At 42.6% G+C, this 18,091-nt stretch overlaps 1 protein-coding gene across 4 annotated transcripts in view; it reads right to left on the reverse strand.

Moving 5' to 3' along the window:
* The window catches only part of ankib1a (ankyrin repeat and IBR domain containing 1a), a 125,710-nt gene that overhangs the window by 55,497 nt on the left and 52,122 nt on the right, over nucleotides 1–18,091 (reverse strand). For all 4 annotated transcript variants that reach the window (XM_072253705.1, XM_072253706.1, XM_072253703.1 and 1 more), the window contains one exon: nucleotides 4,719–4,882. In XM_072253705.1, the coding sequence (XP_072109806.1) occupies nucleotides 4,719–4,882 (164 nt within the window). The remainder of the gene's footprint in view (nucleotides 1–4,718; nucleotides 4,883–18,091) is intronic.

An 18,091-nucleotide genomic window follows, 5' to 3' on the forward strand; every position in this document is an offset into this window, starting at 1 on the left:
TAATAACAATCTGCACTTTCAATTCATCCACCTTGTTACAAATGCTCCTTGCATTGACACACAAAGCCTTCAGGCGCTCTTTTACAACTCTCTTAGCCCTTATACAATTACGTTGAAAAGTGGCCCTTTTTGATGCTTGTCCTGGATTTGTTGGCCTGCCACTTTTACTTTTCTCCTTACTACTTTTTGCTTCTACCCTCACTTTACACCCCTCTGTCTCTCTGCACTGGTTCCCATCCCCCTGTTGTGAACTAACCTCCTCTCGCCTAGCCTAATTTGATTCCCACCCCCCAACCATTCTAGTTTAAAGTCACCTCAGTAGCCCTCGCTAATCTCCCTGCCAGGATATTGGTCCCCCTAGGATTCAAGTGTAACCCGTCCTTTTTGTACAGGTCACGCCTGCGCCAAAAGAGGTCCCAATGATCCAAAAACTTGAATCCCTGCCTCCTGCTCCAATCCCTCAGCCATGCATTTATCCTCCACCTTATTGCATTCCTACTCTCACTGTCGCGTGGCACAGGCAGTAATCCCGAGATTACTACCTTTGCGGTCCTTTTTCTCAACTCCCTTCCTAGCTCCCTATATTCTCCTTTCAGGACCTCTTCCCTTTTCCTACCTACGTCATTGGTACCTATATGTACCACGACCTCTGGCTCCTCAGCCTCCCACTTCAGGATATCTTGAACACGATCAGAAATATCCCAGACCCTGGCACCAGGGAGGCAAACTACCATCCGGGTCTCTGGACTGCGTCCACAGAATCGCCTATCTGACCCCCTTACTCTCGAGTCCCCTATCACAACTGCCCTCCTCTTCCTTTCCCTACCCTTCTGAGCTACAGGGCCGGACACTGTGCCGGAGGCACGGCCACTGTCGCCCCCGGGTAAGCTGTCCCCCCCAACAGTACTCAAACAGGAGTACCTATTGTTAAGGGGCACAGCCACCGGGGTACTCTCTATTATCTGACTCTTCCCCTTCCCCCTCCTAATCGTGACCCAGTTGTCTGCCTCCCGTGGCCCCGGTGTGACCACCTGCCTATAACTCCTCTCTATCAACTCCTCACTCTCCCTGACCAGACGAAGATCATCGAGCTGCAGCTCCAGTTCTGTAACACGGTCGCTTAGGAGCTGCATCTCGATGTACTTGGCGCAGATGTAGATGTCCGGGAGGCTTGGAGACTCCAGGGCCTCCCACATCCGACACCGAGAACAACAAACTGCCCTCACACTCATACTGCCCCTCTCCTCATATAACAACAGAAAATGAATACCAAACCTTCCTTGCCTGGCCCGTTTCCGCCTAAGCCCGTTGAGCCGAAGCCCTTAAGCCTTCACTCTGCTCCCGGCTCACTCCGCCGCCCGCAAACTCCGCTGCCCGCTGTATGAGGCTCTGTTCCTTTTAAATCTGCCGCGCTGCACTGCCCGATAGTAAAGTTGTAAAGTTGTTTGCACCGTCAGTGATAAACAAAGAGTAAGAAGTGGAAAATTTCTTAAATGCATTTATTTTAAAGCTAGGAGCATTATAAGAAAGGTGCATGAGCTTAAAGCATGGATTGATACCTGGAAGTATGATGTGGTGGCTATCAGTGAAACATGGTTGCAGGAGGGGTGTGATTGGCAACTAAATATTCCTGGATTTCGTTGCTTCAGGTGTGATAGAATCAGAGGGCAAGAGGGGGAGGTGTTGCATTGCTTGTCAGAGAAAATATTACAGCAGTGCTCTGGCAGGATAGATTAGAGGGCTCATCTAGGGAGGCTATTTGGGTGGAATTGAGGAATGGGAAAGGTGTAGTAAACACTTATAGGGGTGTATTATAGACCACCTAATGGAGAGCGAGAATTGGAGGAGCAAATTTGTAAGGAGATAGCAGATATTTGCAGTAAGCACAAGGTTGTGATTGTGGGAGATTTTAATTTTCCACACATAGACTGGGAAGCCAATACTGTAAAATGGCTGGACGGTTTGGAGTTTGTAAAATGTGAGCAGCATAGTTTTTTGCAGCAATACATAGAGGAACCAACTAGAGATGGGGCAGTGTTGGATCTCCTGTTAGGAGATGAGATAGGTCAGGTGATGGAGGTATGTGTTGGGGAGCACTTCGGGTCCAGTGATCACAATGCCATTAATTTCAATATAATTTTGGAGAAGGATAGGTCTGGAGCCAGGGTTGAGATTTTTGATTAGAGAAAGGCTAACTTTGAGGACATGCGAAAGGATTTAGAACGAGTGGATTGGGACAATTTGTTTTATGGGAAGGATGTAATAGAGAAATGGAGGTCATTTAAAGGTGAAATTTTGAGGGTACAGAATCTTTATGTTCCTGTTAGGTTGAAAGGAAAGGTTAGAAGTTTTAGAGAGCCATGGTTTTCAAGGGATATTGGAAACTTGGTTTGGAAAAAGAGAGAGATCTACAATAAATATAGGCAGCATGGAGTAAATGAGGTGCTTGAGGAATATAAAGAATGTAAACAGAATCTTAAGAAAGAAATTAGAAAAGCTAAAAGATACGAGGTTGCTTTGGCAAGTAAGGTGAAAATAAATCCAAAGGGTTTCTACAGTTATATTAATAGCAAAAGGATAGTGAAGGATAAAATTGGTCCCTTAGAGAATCAGAGTGGACAGCTATGTGTGGAGCCAGAAGAGATGGGGGAGATTTTGAACAATTTCTTTTCTTCGGTATTCACGAAGGAGAAGGATATTGAATTGTGTAAGGTAAGGGAAACAGGTAAGGAAGTTATGGAAACTATGGTAAGTACTGGCGCTTTTAAGGAATATAAAAGTGGATAAGTCTCCAGGTCCTGACAGGATATTCCCTAGGACCTTGGGGGAAGTTAGTGTAGAAATAGCAGGGGCTCTGACAGAAATATTTCAAATGTCATTAGAAACGGGGATGGTGCCCAAGGATTGGCGTATTGCTCATGTTGTTCCATTGTTTAAAAAGGGTTCTAAGAGTAAACCTAGCAATTATCCGACTGTGAGTTTGATGTCAGCGGTGGTTAAATTGATGGAAAGTATTCTTAGAGATGGTATATATAATTATCTGGATAGACAGGGTCTGATTAGGAACAGTCAACATGGATTTGTGCATGGAAGGTCATGTTTGACAAATCTTATTGAATTTTTTGAAAAGGTTACTAGAAAAGTTGATGAGGGTAAAGCAGAGGATGTTGTCTATATGGACTTCAGTAAGGCCTTTGACAAGGTTCCACACGGAAAGTTAGTTAGGAAGGTTCAATCGTTAGGTGTTAATATTGAAGTAGTAAAATGCATTCAGCAGTTGCTGGATGGGAGACGCCAGATACTGGTGGACAACTGTTTGTCAGATTGGAGGCCGGTGACTAATGGTGTGCCTCAGGGATCTGTACTGGGTCCAATGTTGTTTGTCATATACATTAATGATCTGGATGATGGGGTGGTAAATTGGATTAGTAAGTATGCAGATGATACTAAGATAGGTGGCATTGTGGGTAATGAAGTAGGTTTTCAAAGCTTGCAGAGAGATTTAGGCCAGTTAGAAGAGTGGGCTGAAAGATGGCAGATGGAGTTTAATGCTGATAAATGTGAGGTGCTACATTTTGGTAGGACTAATCAAAATAGGGCATACATGGCAGATGGTAGGGCATTGAAGAATGCAGTAGAACAGAGGGATCTGGGAATAATGGTACAGTTCCCTGAAGGTGGAATCTCATGTGGATAGGGTGGTGAAGAAAGCTTTTGGTATGCTGGCCTTTATAAATCAATGCATTGAGTATAGGAGTTGGGATGTAATTTTAATATTGAACAAGGCACTGGTGAGGCCAAATTTGGAGTATTGTGTACAGTTCTGGTCACCGAATTATAGGAAAGATGTCAACAAAACAGAGAGAGTACAGAGAAGATTTACTAGAATGTTACCTGGGTTTCATCACCTAAGTCATAGAGAAAGGTTGAACAAGTTGGGTCTTTATTCTTTGGAGCGTAGAAGGTTGAGGGGGGACTTAATAGAGGTATTTAAAATTATGAGGGGGATAGAGTTGACGTGGATAGGCTTTTTCCATTGGGAGTAGGGGAGATTCAAACAAGAGGACATGAGTTGAGAGTTAGGGGGCAAAAGTTTAAGGGTAGCATGAGGGGGAACTTCTTTACTCAGAGAGTGGTAGCTGTGTGGAACGAGCTTCCAGCAGAAGTGGTAGAGGCAGGTTCGATATTGTCATTTAAAGTAAAATTGGATAGCTATATGGACAGGAAAGTAATGGAATGGAGGGTTATGGGCTGAGTGCAGGTCAGTGGGACTAGGTGAGAATAAGCATTTGGCATGGACTAGAAGGGCCAAGATCGCCTGTTTCCGTGCTGTAATTGTTATATGATTATACGGTAACTGATTAACCATGTTCACTGTTAATCCTGAACATTAAGAGTGGAAGGATGCAAGAAATAGGAATTGGCTTATCCAATTTGTCCCTTGGGGCACACTCTGTGATTCAATAAGAATGTGCCTGAGCAAGAAACTATTTCCATCAACAAATCAGTTGAGAATGAGTGAACAAAGAACGAAGGCGACTAACAAAGCACTACCAAAGTGAAATGAGAATTTTGCTCTTAAAATGAACAGTGAGCAGGGTTTGGGATTCACTGCCAGGCATTGTAGTAGAAGTAAGTTCAACCGCATCTCAGACATTAATACAAAATATTATCCACATTACTGAGACATAGTGGAATGCCAATTTCTGTGCACTAACCAACAGAAGAGATGTCCTTTTCCACAATCTACTGCAGGTGCACTAAGCAGAGGAAAATTCAACTGGTCCATTGTAGAGCCTGATCTTTGACAGGTTAGTCGTACTGCCCTCTCACAGCCAGGGGTAGGACACCATTTGATAACTGGATTATTTTCCACAAATGCCTATATATAAAAGAAAGAGTATCAGCATACCAACGAAGGATAAAGCAAAAATATTAAATATCTGAGAAGTGAATTGCATTTTTTAGAAATTTCATGGATCCAGTCTCAATTAACCATATGGGTACAGGCAACATGCTTTACGTGGGACATGGTTCTAGGAAAAAGTTCTGTGATTTTCTGTAACACAAAGCCACATTATCTATGTATGTGTTATTCCCCCCCACTCCCCTCCCCCACACACATACACACCCAGAAAGCATCAAGAACTCAAATTTTTTGGGTGGTAATTTGTGAATCCTGTACGGGCAAGATTCCGAGCTACTGGAATTTGGGCATTGTTGGTATCCTTGGATGAGCGATATTTTCTCAGATCCCAGGAATGGTTCAGAGTAGTTTTCTCATCTCTGAAAGTTGTAATTTAATTCCCATCACACAGAGTCAACCCAGACCAAAACAGTGGGAAAGCTGCACTGTCGCTCACTTTAAGACTATACACTATGCTGAGGTCATGCATGCCTTCATGACTGGGTGGGAAAGGCAGCTGTAGGGGAGCTCACCCAGCAAGTTATTTAATTCGTTTCTCAAATAATTTATATTATCTTATATTTCACCACACCATAGAGTGCTGGTGCAGAAAACAGCAATCTAGTTTTTCAATTTAGAGACTTTACTGACTGCAATCAATTTCTGACTTTTTTATATATAGACAGTTCATAAATTTCTTCCTTCTTTATCATTTCCTGATGTTCTGGAAGCTTTGAAACTCATTTAGATACATCTTAATTTTCTTACAACAACTGCTAAACATTCTATCTATTCTGGTTAATATTTTATGAACACACTTAATGGAACTTTCCTATGATTTATTTTTATTCTAGCATCATGTGGCTACGTTCCTAGCCAAATGCCATGCACTGATATACAGGTTTCCCCCGCCATCCGAAGGTAGAGCATTCCTATGAAACGGTTCGTAAGCCGGAATGTCGTAAAGCGAAGAAGCAATCACCATTTATTTATATGGGAAAATTTTGTGAGCATTCGCAGACCCAAAAATAACCTACCAAATCATGCCAAATAACACATAAAACCTAAAATAACAGTAACATATAGTAAAAGCAGGAATGATATGATAAATACACAGCCTATATAAAGTAGAAATACTTCTCTACAATGATTGCCTGCACAGATCTCCGTAGCGAAAATCTCACGCAAGCGCTGTTGGCATAAATGCGCTCTCCAGTAACCTTTAAACTATGAAGCTGCCAAATCTACCAAATAACACGTAAAAATACACAGCCCATATAAAGTAGAAATAATGTATGTACAGTGTAGTAACATGTACCGGAATTGGGACAGCACCGAGCACACTGATGATAGTGTGTTAGACTGAGTCGTCGCAGGCTGGGTGGTGCAGTGGCCCCCACCCTCCGGGCCGCCGACCCGATACATTGCCGCGAAGAACACAGCGGTAGCCGGGAGGCACACAGCACATCTTTAAGAAAAAGGTCGAAATAAACATGCTAATTAATTAGGTGCTGCCCGGCACGTAAATGTCGGTGCAGATCAGAGGCGATTGCTGATCGCATCGGCACTGATCTGGGCCGACATTTACGTGCTAGGCGGCACCTAATTAATTAGCATGTTTATTTTGGCTTTTTTGTTAAAGATGTGCTGTGTGCCTCCCGGCTACCATTGCATTCTCTGCGAATCGGTACAGTATCTGTCCGGGGCCTGGGGATTGGGGTGGTGGGACACCGAGGTGTCATCTCATCGTTGATCAGGGCAGGCAGCTCAGCTTCTCCTATGACTGCCCGCCCCGATGTCGAAGGTCGAGGTTCATCGTCTGCCGTGGCTGATGTGGAAGGCTTGCTTGACTGCTGGGCCTCGCGCATTTTTCTATCACACAGTTCTTTGTAAGCACTCAAACCATCCTGCAAATATCCCCAAACCTACGTACCCTTTCAAAATTAAAGTCATAATTTATCATTACAGCGAAAATCTCACGCAGTTGCTTCACGATCATTTCGCTACTGCATTCGGTTTCGATTGTTATCCTTTCCTCTTCCAGTTGCATCAGCTTTTCATCTATCAGATCTTCGTGATGGGATGCCAAAACCTCTTCAACATCACCTTTGTCAGCTTCCACAAGCCAAACTCACGTTGTCCTTGCTTCGTTCACCACGATCGAAACGCTTAATTATGTCTAGTTTTACGCTAAGTGTAACACCCTTATGAGCTCTTTCAGGCTTTTCCGACACCTTAGAACTCATCTCGCTAATGGCTGCTCAATGCAACGTATTAAAGCAATGCCGTTCTGAATCCGGGGACAGTGGCTGCTCGGGATGCGCGCTGCCTTTTCTCGCACGCTGCCTTTCTTCGTAACAGTGAAAACACCTTCTGAAAGCGAAAATAGGGTACTAATGTAGGTCTTTCGTAACAGTGAGGTTTCCTAAAGTGAACGTTCGAAAAGCGGGGGACATCTGTACCAGCAAAGTGTTTGAGAGCAGCAACTCTGTCATGTCTTTCCGGATTTGAAATTGTTACTTTATTTCTAATTACTGGATCTCTCTGCTTACCTGTGCATTCACAGCTGTTGTTGATTGCTTAGTATCACATTGTTAAGCAATTAGCTTTTGTCATCAGGGTGGCAATTTTATATCCTTGAACATTTCATTTAGAAGTTAGAAGTCGAAGGAATTTCAATCAACATTTGAATCTGCCCTTCGTTAGAAAGCCAGGTACTGTCTTTTAAACTAGCTCCTTACATACTGATGAATAATAAACCGCCTTCAACTACAGCTTTGCCAGGGCTGAAGTGATCTATCTGTCTAGCTTAAGAAAACGAGGAAAACTCTCAAGGTCAGAACAGTAAAAAGATACTCTCAATGGTGATTCCATCTGTGGTGGATTTGATACTGATTCTGCAAGCTCCTGCGCAACAGAAAGTTAAAAAGTTAACAATGGAGAAAAGAAGCCTCAAAACCAGGACAATGTCAGCAATGGAGAAGAGAAGACTTGAAACTAGGTTAGTGTGTTCGTTGTGCTCAGCTAGATCATCGAGACAGTCTCACTGATCAGTGGCAAGTTTAGTGGCACTGGAAGCCTGTGCAAGGGCCGAAGCAGTGCTAGCCAAGGCTTTGTTTGCACAGAAAACTTAGTATTAAAGTGAGAGAGGCTGAATTAGATGTAGAGAAAACCCACCTGAAAGCCACACTAGGCACCACAGCATGAAAAGGAAGTGAGGTGAAGGTGGCTTTATCAGAGGCCAAAGTCTTTGAGGTGGCATGAAGCAGCTAGCTGACAATGACAATGCTAAATCAAACTCACCATGTCATTCAGCTGAGAGGACTACGAAGTATATCCAAAACCAGTCTGCTTATGCTTATCCCCATCCACCAGCAGACATTGAAGACTTAGGCCAGTCAATCAGGACTGAAAGAGGGGGCTCCTCTTCCACAGAATAACATTCTGTAGTTTGACATCTTTCACCCAAATGGGACAGACTAGAGACCGCCTCCCTCACGTAGTGGAGGCACTACTCAGCCTCCTGTTCTTGCTATTGAGGGGGTGCAGCGTAGGTTCACCAGGTTAATTCCTGGGATGGCGGGACTGTCATATGTCGGAAGATTGGAGTGACTGGGCTTGTATACTCTGGAATTTAGAAGGCTGGGAGGGGATCTTATTGAAACATATAAAATTATTAAGGGATTGGACAGGCTAGATGCAGGAAGAATGTTCCCGCTGATGGGTGAGTCCAGAACCAGAGGCCATAGTTTAAGAATTAGGGGCAGGCCATTTAGAATGGAGTTGAGGAAAAACTTTTTCACCCAGAGAGTGGTGGATATATGGAATGAATGCTCTGCCGCAGAAGGCTGTGGAGGCCAAGTCTCTGGATGCTTTCAAGAAAGAGATGGATAGAGCTCTTAAAGATAGCGGAATCAAAGGTTATGGGGATAAGGCAGGAACTGGATACTGATAGTGGATGATCAGCCATGATCACAGTTAATGGCGGTGCTGGCTCGAAGGGCCGAATGGCCTACTCCTGCACCTATTGTCTGTTGTTAAGGTGCACCACACACACACAATGAACCCCAACCTAATCACGACGTGTCAGATCTTGCAAGATTCCCAGCCTGTTGTGACCTACTGACGGCCAGACTCAAATTCAATAAGCCAGAAAATTACTGGGCTTGGAAGTCCACATTCTCCAATGCCAACCCTAGTGAAGAACTCAACCTGTTAGTGAAGTGGCTTGGACCCAAGTCTGCTGAGCAAGCAAGCAAATTAAGGTCAGTTCACATCAAACACCCCAGTGCTATTCTCAGTTTAGTCTAGCAAAGACTGGAAGTGCTACAGACCCACAGAGGTAACACAGACTGCTTTCTTCAACAGACTCGAGTCCTTCCCCAAGATTTCCAGCAGGGTGTATGAACATCTGCAAGAGCTAGGAGACCTGCTATTGGAGTTGGAGGCAGCCCAGGCTGAAGGTTACTTATGTGGCTTGTCTTACTTCAATACTGCACGAGGAATTCTCCAAGATAGGAGAAACTTTTCTTTAGTCTGCAGGAGAAATGGAGGTTGGAGGGGACTAGATACAAACTGGAAAAGGGAGTCAGCTTCCCAAACCTTCTCCTTCTTTTCAAGTTTCATTCGATTGAAGCAAAAATGAGGAACAACCCCAGCTTTTCATCATGACCACCTCTCGCTCAGCACCACTTAAATCAGAGAAACCTGTTCAAGGCCCTGTCATGATCCACAAAACTGAGGTGGACAATACTGTTCAAAAGGATAATTCTAAAATGTCAGAAGAGTCCAACAAACAGTTCCCTCTACATCCGAAACTACACTCTCTCTGGAAATATAGAAGCTTCAGGGAGAAACTTCTGGGGGAGCAAAGGGCCTTTCTTAAAAAGCACTCCATAGGTTTCTGCTGCTGTTCTTCAACCAGCCACCAGGTGAAGGACTGTAATGCTGTCATCCAGTGCTCTGAATGCAACAATGACAAACACATTGCAGCTCTACATGTTGGCCTACCTCCCTGGTCTGTGAAGAACAACACAAGTACCTCCTTACAGCATGGCAGGGAGGGAGATAATCTCCTTCCTCTCTAGTGTCCACATCTTCCCGTTCTGAGGTCAGTGGGGAAAACTCCACCAGTAAGTCATGTTCAAGGATCTACCTTGTCAATGTTTACCCAGAAGGCCACTGTCAGAAGAGGATCAGGACAGATGTTGTTTTTGATGATCACAGCAATAAACCTCAGCTTAATCATCCCTTTTCAGTGTGCAGGTATGTCACAGACGATTGGGTGCAGAGCGAGAGGCTTCATTGTCGAATCCGCTGATGAAAAGACTCATTTAGCTCTCCCCACACTCATTGAGTGTGACCAACTTTCAGATAACAAGAAGGAAATCCCTACTCTGGAAGCAACACTTCCATCAAAATACAGACATCACCACAACATCCTATACAAAAGCCCTTATCAGTATAGCAGGCAGGTTTACATCTATATACTGCAGAAAAGGTTGCCATATTTTATGAAAACTATTTGTTTTTCAGTGTACCATACATGTCAAAAAGTCCAAAGGAATGTATTCCATGATTAATTTACGCCAACCAAAAAGTCCAGGGGCCTTATCGGATATCCAACAAAGTAAAATGTTCTTCCTCGCACAAAAGGTCAGGATGTTAACAAGTTTTTTTTGATGTGCATTAATAATACGACTGCTGGGTAAGCCTAAGAGAAAAGATATGGGTCCTGTTCAAGCTCCATCTTCAGAATCTTTTCCATTTCACCCAAAATATCACTCCAGTATGCCTGAAGTTTGGGACAAGTCCAAAAACAGTGGGTGAAAGTTCCAGTATTTACTTTACATTTAGAACACATTGGAGAAACCCCCGTCTTAAATCTTGAGAGATTATCTGGAGTCAGATGGGCTCTATGCAGAATTTTGAGTTGCAATGCTTTACTTCTATTACAAACTGAAATCTTCTTTGCATTATTACAGATGTCTTCCCATGTTTCAGCTGAAACTTCTACTCCCAGCTCTTCCTCCCAGACCCTTCCCAGCTGCTCAGCCTCTCCACAAGAACATTCCCTCAGGATGCTGTTAAAAGTACTAATAGAGACTTCACCCTTAGAACAAAACACCCTCTTTTCTATGTCAGAAATATAGAAATCAGTTAACAATGATGTTTTTTCCTGTATATAATCTCTTACCTGAAAGAAACGAAAAAGATACTTGTTGAGTATATAGATTTCTGTACTATTTGACTAAAAGATATCATCGTTCCTTCATCAAACAAATCTTCTAGATGGAAAAACACCCCTAGAAATCCAAAGTTTAAATCCAGAATACATGATGCCAGGCTGAAAATCTGGACTGCCAGTTATTGGAGTGAAGGGTGATATTTTCGCTGCATTGCGCTCAATTTGTCGCACCGCCCTCCAAGCCCTGGTCGTATTAATCGTTATTGGATTGCGACAATATTCCTTAAGTAGTTTCATCTTATTGAGGAAAAGCAAACTAATAAGAGGGCATTTTGCTTGTGAAGCTTCAAAGTCTAGCCAAATTGAGGAGGGGTCCATGCAAACCCAGTCAACCACATAAGATGAAAAGGAACTTAATTGATATTTTTTGATGTCTGGAATCCAGACCCCCTAGACTACTGGGAAACAGTAACTTAGACATTTTAATACATTTTTGTTCCAGATGAAAGAAACAAACCAGCCATTTTTTAAAAAGTATTTGTTGGGTAAAAATGGCTGGAATCATTCGTATTGAGTAGAGCAGATGAGGAAGAATGTTCATTTTGAGCAAAGATATTCGGCCAAGCTAAGAAATGGGAAGAGTGCTCCATCACTCAAGATCCTGTTTGATTTTGTCAAATAACTGTGTAAAGTTAGCTTTGAACAATTGATCAAACGTAGGTGTGACAAATGTGCCTAAGTAAACAAAACCTGTCTACAACCATTTAAAGGGGAAAACACCCAGAGTGTCAGGTACCTGCCGCAGATTCCCCAGAGGCACAGCCTCTGATTTAGTAAAGTTGATTTTATAACCTGAAAAGACGCTAAATGAATTGATGCATTGTATAAGGTGGAGCACTGACATAACTGGGTTTGATAAGAAAATTAAAACGTCATCCACATACAATGTAATTTTTTGTGACTTTAGTCCTATGTCTGCAGCAGATATTTTGGGGTCTCGCTGAATAGCCTCAGCCAATGGCTCGATCACTAGTGTGAAAAGTAGTGGTGATAAAGGGCAGCCCTGCTGGCTGCCCCTCAGAATACTAAACTTATCCGACCTAATACCATTAGTGAGAATTGCAGCCAAAGGGTCATTATAAAGAACCTTCACCCACTTAATAAAATTAATGCCCAAACCAAATCGTTCTAAAGTGAAAAAAGATACGGCCATTCGACACGATCAAAGGCCTTTACTGCATCTGAGGAAACCACCAAGCCGTCCACTGCCTATTGCTGACATGGCTGAATCACATTAAGTAATTTTCTGATATTGTTAGATGATCTACGACCTTTTACAAAACCCGTTTGATCCTCTTTTATGATAAAAGGTAACAGTTTCTAATCGCAACGCTAAGGTTTTAGATAAGATTAAGTCAACATTTAACAATTAAATAGGCCTGCAGGAGGCACAATCTTCAGGGCTCTTTCCTTTCTTAAGAATTAAGGAGATATTAGCTTCTCTCAATGATGGTGGAAGGAGACTGCAATTAAATGCATGATTGAACATGTTTAGCATGGGCTCTGATAATAACCCTGTGAAGTCTTTACAGAATTCACTAGTGAGTCCATCAGGATCAGGGGCCTTCCCACTTTGGAGCTGTCTCACAGCTTCCTGTATCTCATGTATAGATAACGGAGCACTGAGGAGGGACTCTTGTTCAGAAGAAATGCCTAGGAGATCTAAATTCCTGAAAAAGAACTCCATCCTAGATGGTCCATCATTACATTGCACAAATTGATACAGTTTAGAATCAAAATTCTTCGACACAACATTAATCATTTTAGAATTACTAGTGAGAGCTCCTGTCCCATCCTTAATTGAAGCAATAGTCTGAGTGGCATTTTTCTTTCTAGCTAAATAAGCCAAATACCTACCTGGTTCTCACCATTTCAAACAATCGTTGTTTAGCAAATGTCAATTTTCTTTTGGCTGCTTGTGTAAGTAAAGAGTTTAGTGTACAGCGTAGGACTGTGGTATTCAGTAACTTGGCTGCAGCAGGCTCATTAATATAATCCTTCTCAGCTGCCGCAAGCCTTGCTTCTACTAGGCGCTGCTGTTCCGCAGCTTGTCGCTTCTTACTAGCAGAGTAGGAGATAATTAATCCCCTTGCATAGACCTTAGCGGTTTCCCAGAGCATCAATGGACTACTAGCTGATTTTGGGATTAATCGATAGGAAAGTTTTGAATTTGGAAGTAATCTATAAGTTTATCATCTAGTAGAATAAAAGGATTCAGCCTGCAATGTCTAGATTGTGCTGAACTATCTTTGGGTTTAATATTTAAATATACTGCTGCATGGTCAGAAATAGCAATATTTCTAATTGTTCAGGATACAACTAAATCTAGGAGTGTTTTTAGGGTTAGAAAAAAGTCTACTCTGGTATAACACTTGTGGATTAGAAAAAAACGTGAAGTCTTTGTCTGAGGGATGTAACAACCTCCAGACAGCCACAAGTCCTAGTTCTCCACATAAGTGTGATTTGTTTGGACTGTGAGGAGAGCAATGGGGGACCACTAGGCACTCTGTCCATCAATGGGTCCATGAGACAATTAAAATCCCCACCTACAATAATGTTTTGTATTGAAAAACTTGTAAGTTTGGAAAAAGCATCTGTTAGGAATTTGAGAGGATGAGCTGGAGGGCAGTAATCATTGAGAATACCATATTCCTCTCCATATATTGAAGCCTTAACAATCACAAATCTCCCATACCTATCCTTAATGCAATCTAATAGCTTAAAAGGTAAGTTCTTCCTAATTAAAATGGCCACCTCCCTACTCCTGGTATTAAAAGATGAAAAATAGACTTGATCAAATTCACTCTGTTGCAGTTTTAGACGTCCTTTATCATTTAAATGTGTCTACTGCAATAAGGCTATATCCACCCTTTCCTTTTTCAGGTTCAGTAGGATTTTCTTTCTCTTGAGTGGTGAATGACTCCCTTTAATGTTCCAAGTGCACAATTTTAATATATTACTGGTCATAAGCCTTTATAACAATTATGTGACTCCGGGGGAGAAGAAACTCGACTTAAGATCAGCTGAGCAGCAATGTGAATTTTAAAAAACCACAAAAAAAACTAAGCGCTAACAGTGCTGAACAAGAAGACTTACCCCACACTTAAAGGGGATATCTGAACCTTCTAGCACCCCATATTCTGCCCACTGCCAATATGGCATTTAACATAGTCAAAAATGAAAACGGGGCATAATTTATCAATCCACCGATTTGTTACCGTCATATTTAAACTCCTTCAGGCTGGAGCAGCACCGCTAATTTAAATAAATAATGAAACTGTATCAATCAAAACAAACACATTATTCATCCTATATCTTGCCGTCAAGTAATGAAAAGGTAAAATAAAGCGACCATCAAGCATGTTATCGTCCATAACCAGGGCTACACAATATACTGTATACATTCTTTAGCCCAACGTGTCCACAGAAGTTTTAGCTTTGGCAGGAAAATCAAATATCTTGGTGGTCCCGTTGTAGGAGATTTTCAGTGCCTCTGAGTATAGCATAAAAGTACTGGATTCCGGATGCTCTCAGCCGCTTCTTTACCTGGTCGAATTCCTTGCGCTTCTGAATAACAGCTACAGAAAAATCTTCAAAAAACATAAGCCTGGATCCCTCATATATTAAAGCCTGGGCATCAGTCCCGCGGCGCCTCGAAGCCTCCAGAACCCTTTGCTTATCACTGAAATTATGAAACTGCACGAGGATGGGTTGAGGGTATTGGCCTGGGCCCAGTTTTGGCGCCAGCGTACGGTGAGCTCTTTCCACTTCAATGCGCCCAGCCTTGGTTTCCAAATCAAGGAAATTAGGCAGTCAGCCCTCAAAAAAACTTCACCGGTTGGCTATCTTCTGTACCTTCAGATGGACCGATGATTCGTATATTCTTTCTTCTACCTCAGTTCTCAAGATCATCGATATAGTCAGACAGGCTTTGAACTTGCTTTTCTAGCGCCTTAATGTGGCTTTGGGCCTGATCAGTTACAGTTTCTAGCGCGGAGACTCGGCCCTTGGCTTCGGTCGTTCCTGTATCAAGATTTTTAAGCTCCAATATGTGGTTTTCAAGTGTTAGAGAGAGTGGAGCCAGCTTCTCGTCTATCATTTTGGATATGTTCTCTGTAACTTCCTGAATTACTTGACGAAAAGCAGGATCCAATGTGTTAGCATACTCAGCCCTGGGTGAGCGCTCTGTGCAGCCCATCCTGGCCACCTTTTTAGTACCTTCCAATGGCATGGTGTTGAAGCAGCTCAAAATAAAAATACTCATCAATGTGCATGCCATTAAATCCGACTCTTGAGCATTTAAAAAAAAAGGTTGAAACGGATAGGTTTATATGCGAAATTATCAGTCTTGCGGTGCCGAGCTCAGCAAAGCAGACTTTTCACTGCCCCGCCATCTTGAAACTTCCCCAATTTACTTTGTTTTTGTAATATAATCAATGATTACTGTGTGTGACAGAAATATTATCTGCCAATTAGTCTGTAAAAGATCATTAGTTAGCTCTTTCTGCTTTAACTTGTAAGGACCTGTAAATGGCATTGTGTATCCTCCAATAATCTGAGAACTTCCCTCCTTCTGACCATATCATTGAAAGAAGGTCATTAATGCAACAGCTGAAGATGGCTGTGTCCAAGGAACACCTAGAATTGAATGTTTGGTTCCAGTAACCATAATCATCTTCCAGATACTAGAGTATTTTTCCCTTGATGCCCATTGATATCAGTTTTATCATTTAATTCACAATTTAAAAAATCCTACAGTAACCCTGGCCTGTGAACTCGAGGTGAACATTGGTGGATGCTTAACAATTGTAGAGTTTTTACCTGATTTACCTGACATTGCTAGTGGAAACTACAAGTGTTGACACTGAGTGAGAAGAAAATATGTATCAACTGTGATGCCTTATTTTCACCCCCTCCCTTTTACCAATTACTGGCATTTTGGGCAGCAATGAAAATCCTCCACCTCTGTCACACATAACTATAGGATTTTTCATCGCTGTTTCCACAACAATTTTGTTCTGACCAGTCAGGGTTGTTAGCCCTGCGCTGAATTCTCGAACCTGGAGGAACAGTGGATCGCTCTTAGTCTGGCCTCTACCCTTTGACCTGTTTGGTGATCCTACCAAGGGCCAAAGCACAAGGCCCTTACTCCAGCCAACACAGCTCTCCTGGTCATTGAGGCACGCAGGCCTCCCAACCTTGTGACAAGACTGCGGTCCTCTTGGAGGCTTTTGCCACACTAGGTTTGAATAACTAGATATGTCCAAGCTCAGAGGAAGAACAGCCACTTTGTTGAATAGCTAACACTAACAAAGGTCAGTACTACTAGGCAGGAACAAAGAAACCTAGACAGAAGGAAAATTATATTTAAAAATTAGGCTAGCTCTTGTATCAGCTTCTGTTGCCCTGTTGACACTGTTAAAAATGTTTTGAGACAAAAAAAAATCAATTTTCTATTATTTATATGAAGAGATGCAAAACAAGAGGAACATGCTTCTCCCTGCAAAAAGTGGGTTCAATGGACAGGAAAAATATTCAACTACAGCACTTGCCGCTTATTAAATCAAACCTCTGGTAAGATCAAAAGCCAAAAAGATTTAAAGTACTGGCTTTGGTTAAATAATTACATTTTAATAAAACAGAGCTCAAACTTCTCATTTAAGAACGGATTCGATTCCCTTCAATCGAGTCATCAAGAATCAGGAGAAATACTTCAGCAGAGGGCCTGAAGCCCACCACCATAATTTGTGTCAATCAGACAGCTAAGAACATTCTTGAAGGTAGTCATAGCTTTGCGATTAAGTCCTGTTATCTGGGAGTTATTTCATATAAATGGAAGACAACAAACAGTCTTAACATTTAGTTTTTTTTTTAAAATGTGTTTATTTTACTGCTTTTTTAGTTTTGTAGGGATGATTTTGGGATCAGAGAGGGCAGTTAGAGGTCAGGTTATGTTTTTTTTGTGGTATCCGTTAGTCTTGCGAGACCATGGATCTGCGCCTGGAAAGTCTTCACTCTCCAGGACGCAGGCCTGGGCAAGGTTGTATAGAGACTGGCAGTTGCCCATGCTGCAAGTCTCCCCTCTCCACGACACCAATGTTGTCCAAGGGAAGGGCAAGGGCTGATAAAACTTGGCACCAGTGTCGTCGCAGAGCAATGTGTGGTTAAGTGCCTTGCTCAAGGACACAACGCGCTGCCTCAGCTGGGGCTCGAACTCACGACCTTCAGATTGCTAGTCCAATGCCTTAACCACTTGGCCACGTGCCCACACATTTTAGGGACAGGGATATGGAGAAATTAGAGGTCAGGCTGGGGACTAAGTCTCCATGATTTAAGGCCAAAAACACAGATGTAAGACATCCATGGTCATATGTTGAATGCCAGGCTAGCAGGGAGTGAACAAGAGCCCTTCCCCAGGTGGATCTGGAGTTGGAGTTCGTGCAGGCAGAAGGAACGAACTTTAATGACCATGGGTTCTAGCATTTGGGGTCCTGTCATCAGTGAGTCTGGAGTTTGAGGCCTAGTGTTCAGTGATCATCGTGTCCAGGGATTGACATTGAGGATTGAGCCCGGGCTCATATTGGAAGTCCAGGAGTCGAAGCTGATTGGTCAGAGCAGAGTTACATGTCCATGACTCTCTGAAAGTCCATTGGGGAATGGTGTCTTCAGGCCCGAGTCAAAGTCTGATGGAGGCTAGAGGCCAGTCCTTGGGTTAAAGGACTGTGTAGGTGCATGGGTGGGAGGGAGGGAAGGGGTTTGTTTTAATGCTGTTGTTCTTTTGCTTGCTGCATTCAGTTGTTCTGTCCAGCATTGTGGGCATGTTATGTTGGTGCTGGAATGTATGGCAACAGCTGTCCCCACACACACTCTCAGATGTGTTGGTTGTTAACACAAACACTGTTTCGAGGTACATTTAATAAATAAACGTGATTCTTGAA

This window comes from Mobula birostris, chromosome 3 (assembly GCF_030028105.1).
Source record: "Mobula birostris isolate sMobBir1 chromosome 3, sMobBir1.hap1, whole genome shotgun sequence".
Taxonomy (NCBI): Eukaryota; Metazoa; Chordata; class Chondrichthyes; order Myliobatiformes; family Myliobatidae; genus Mobula; species Mobula birostris.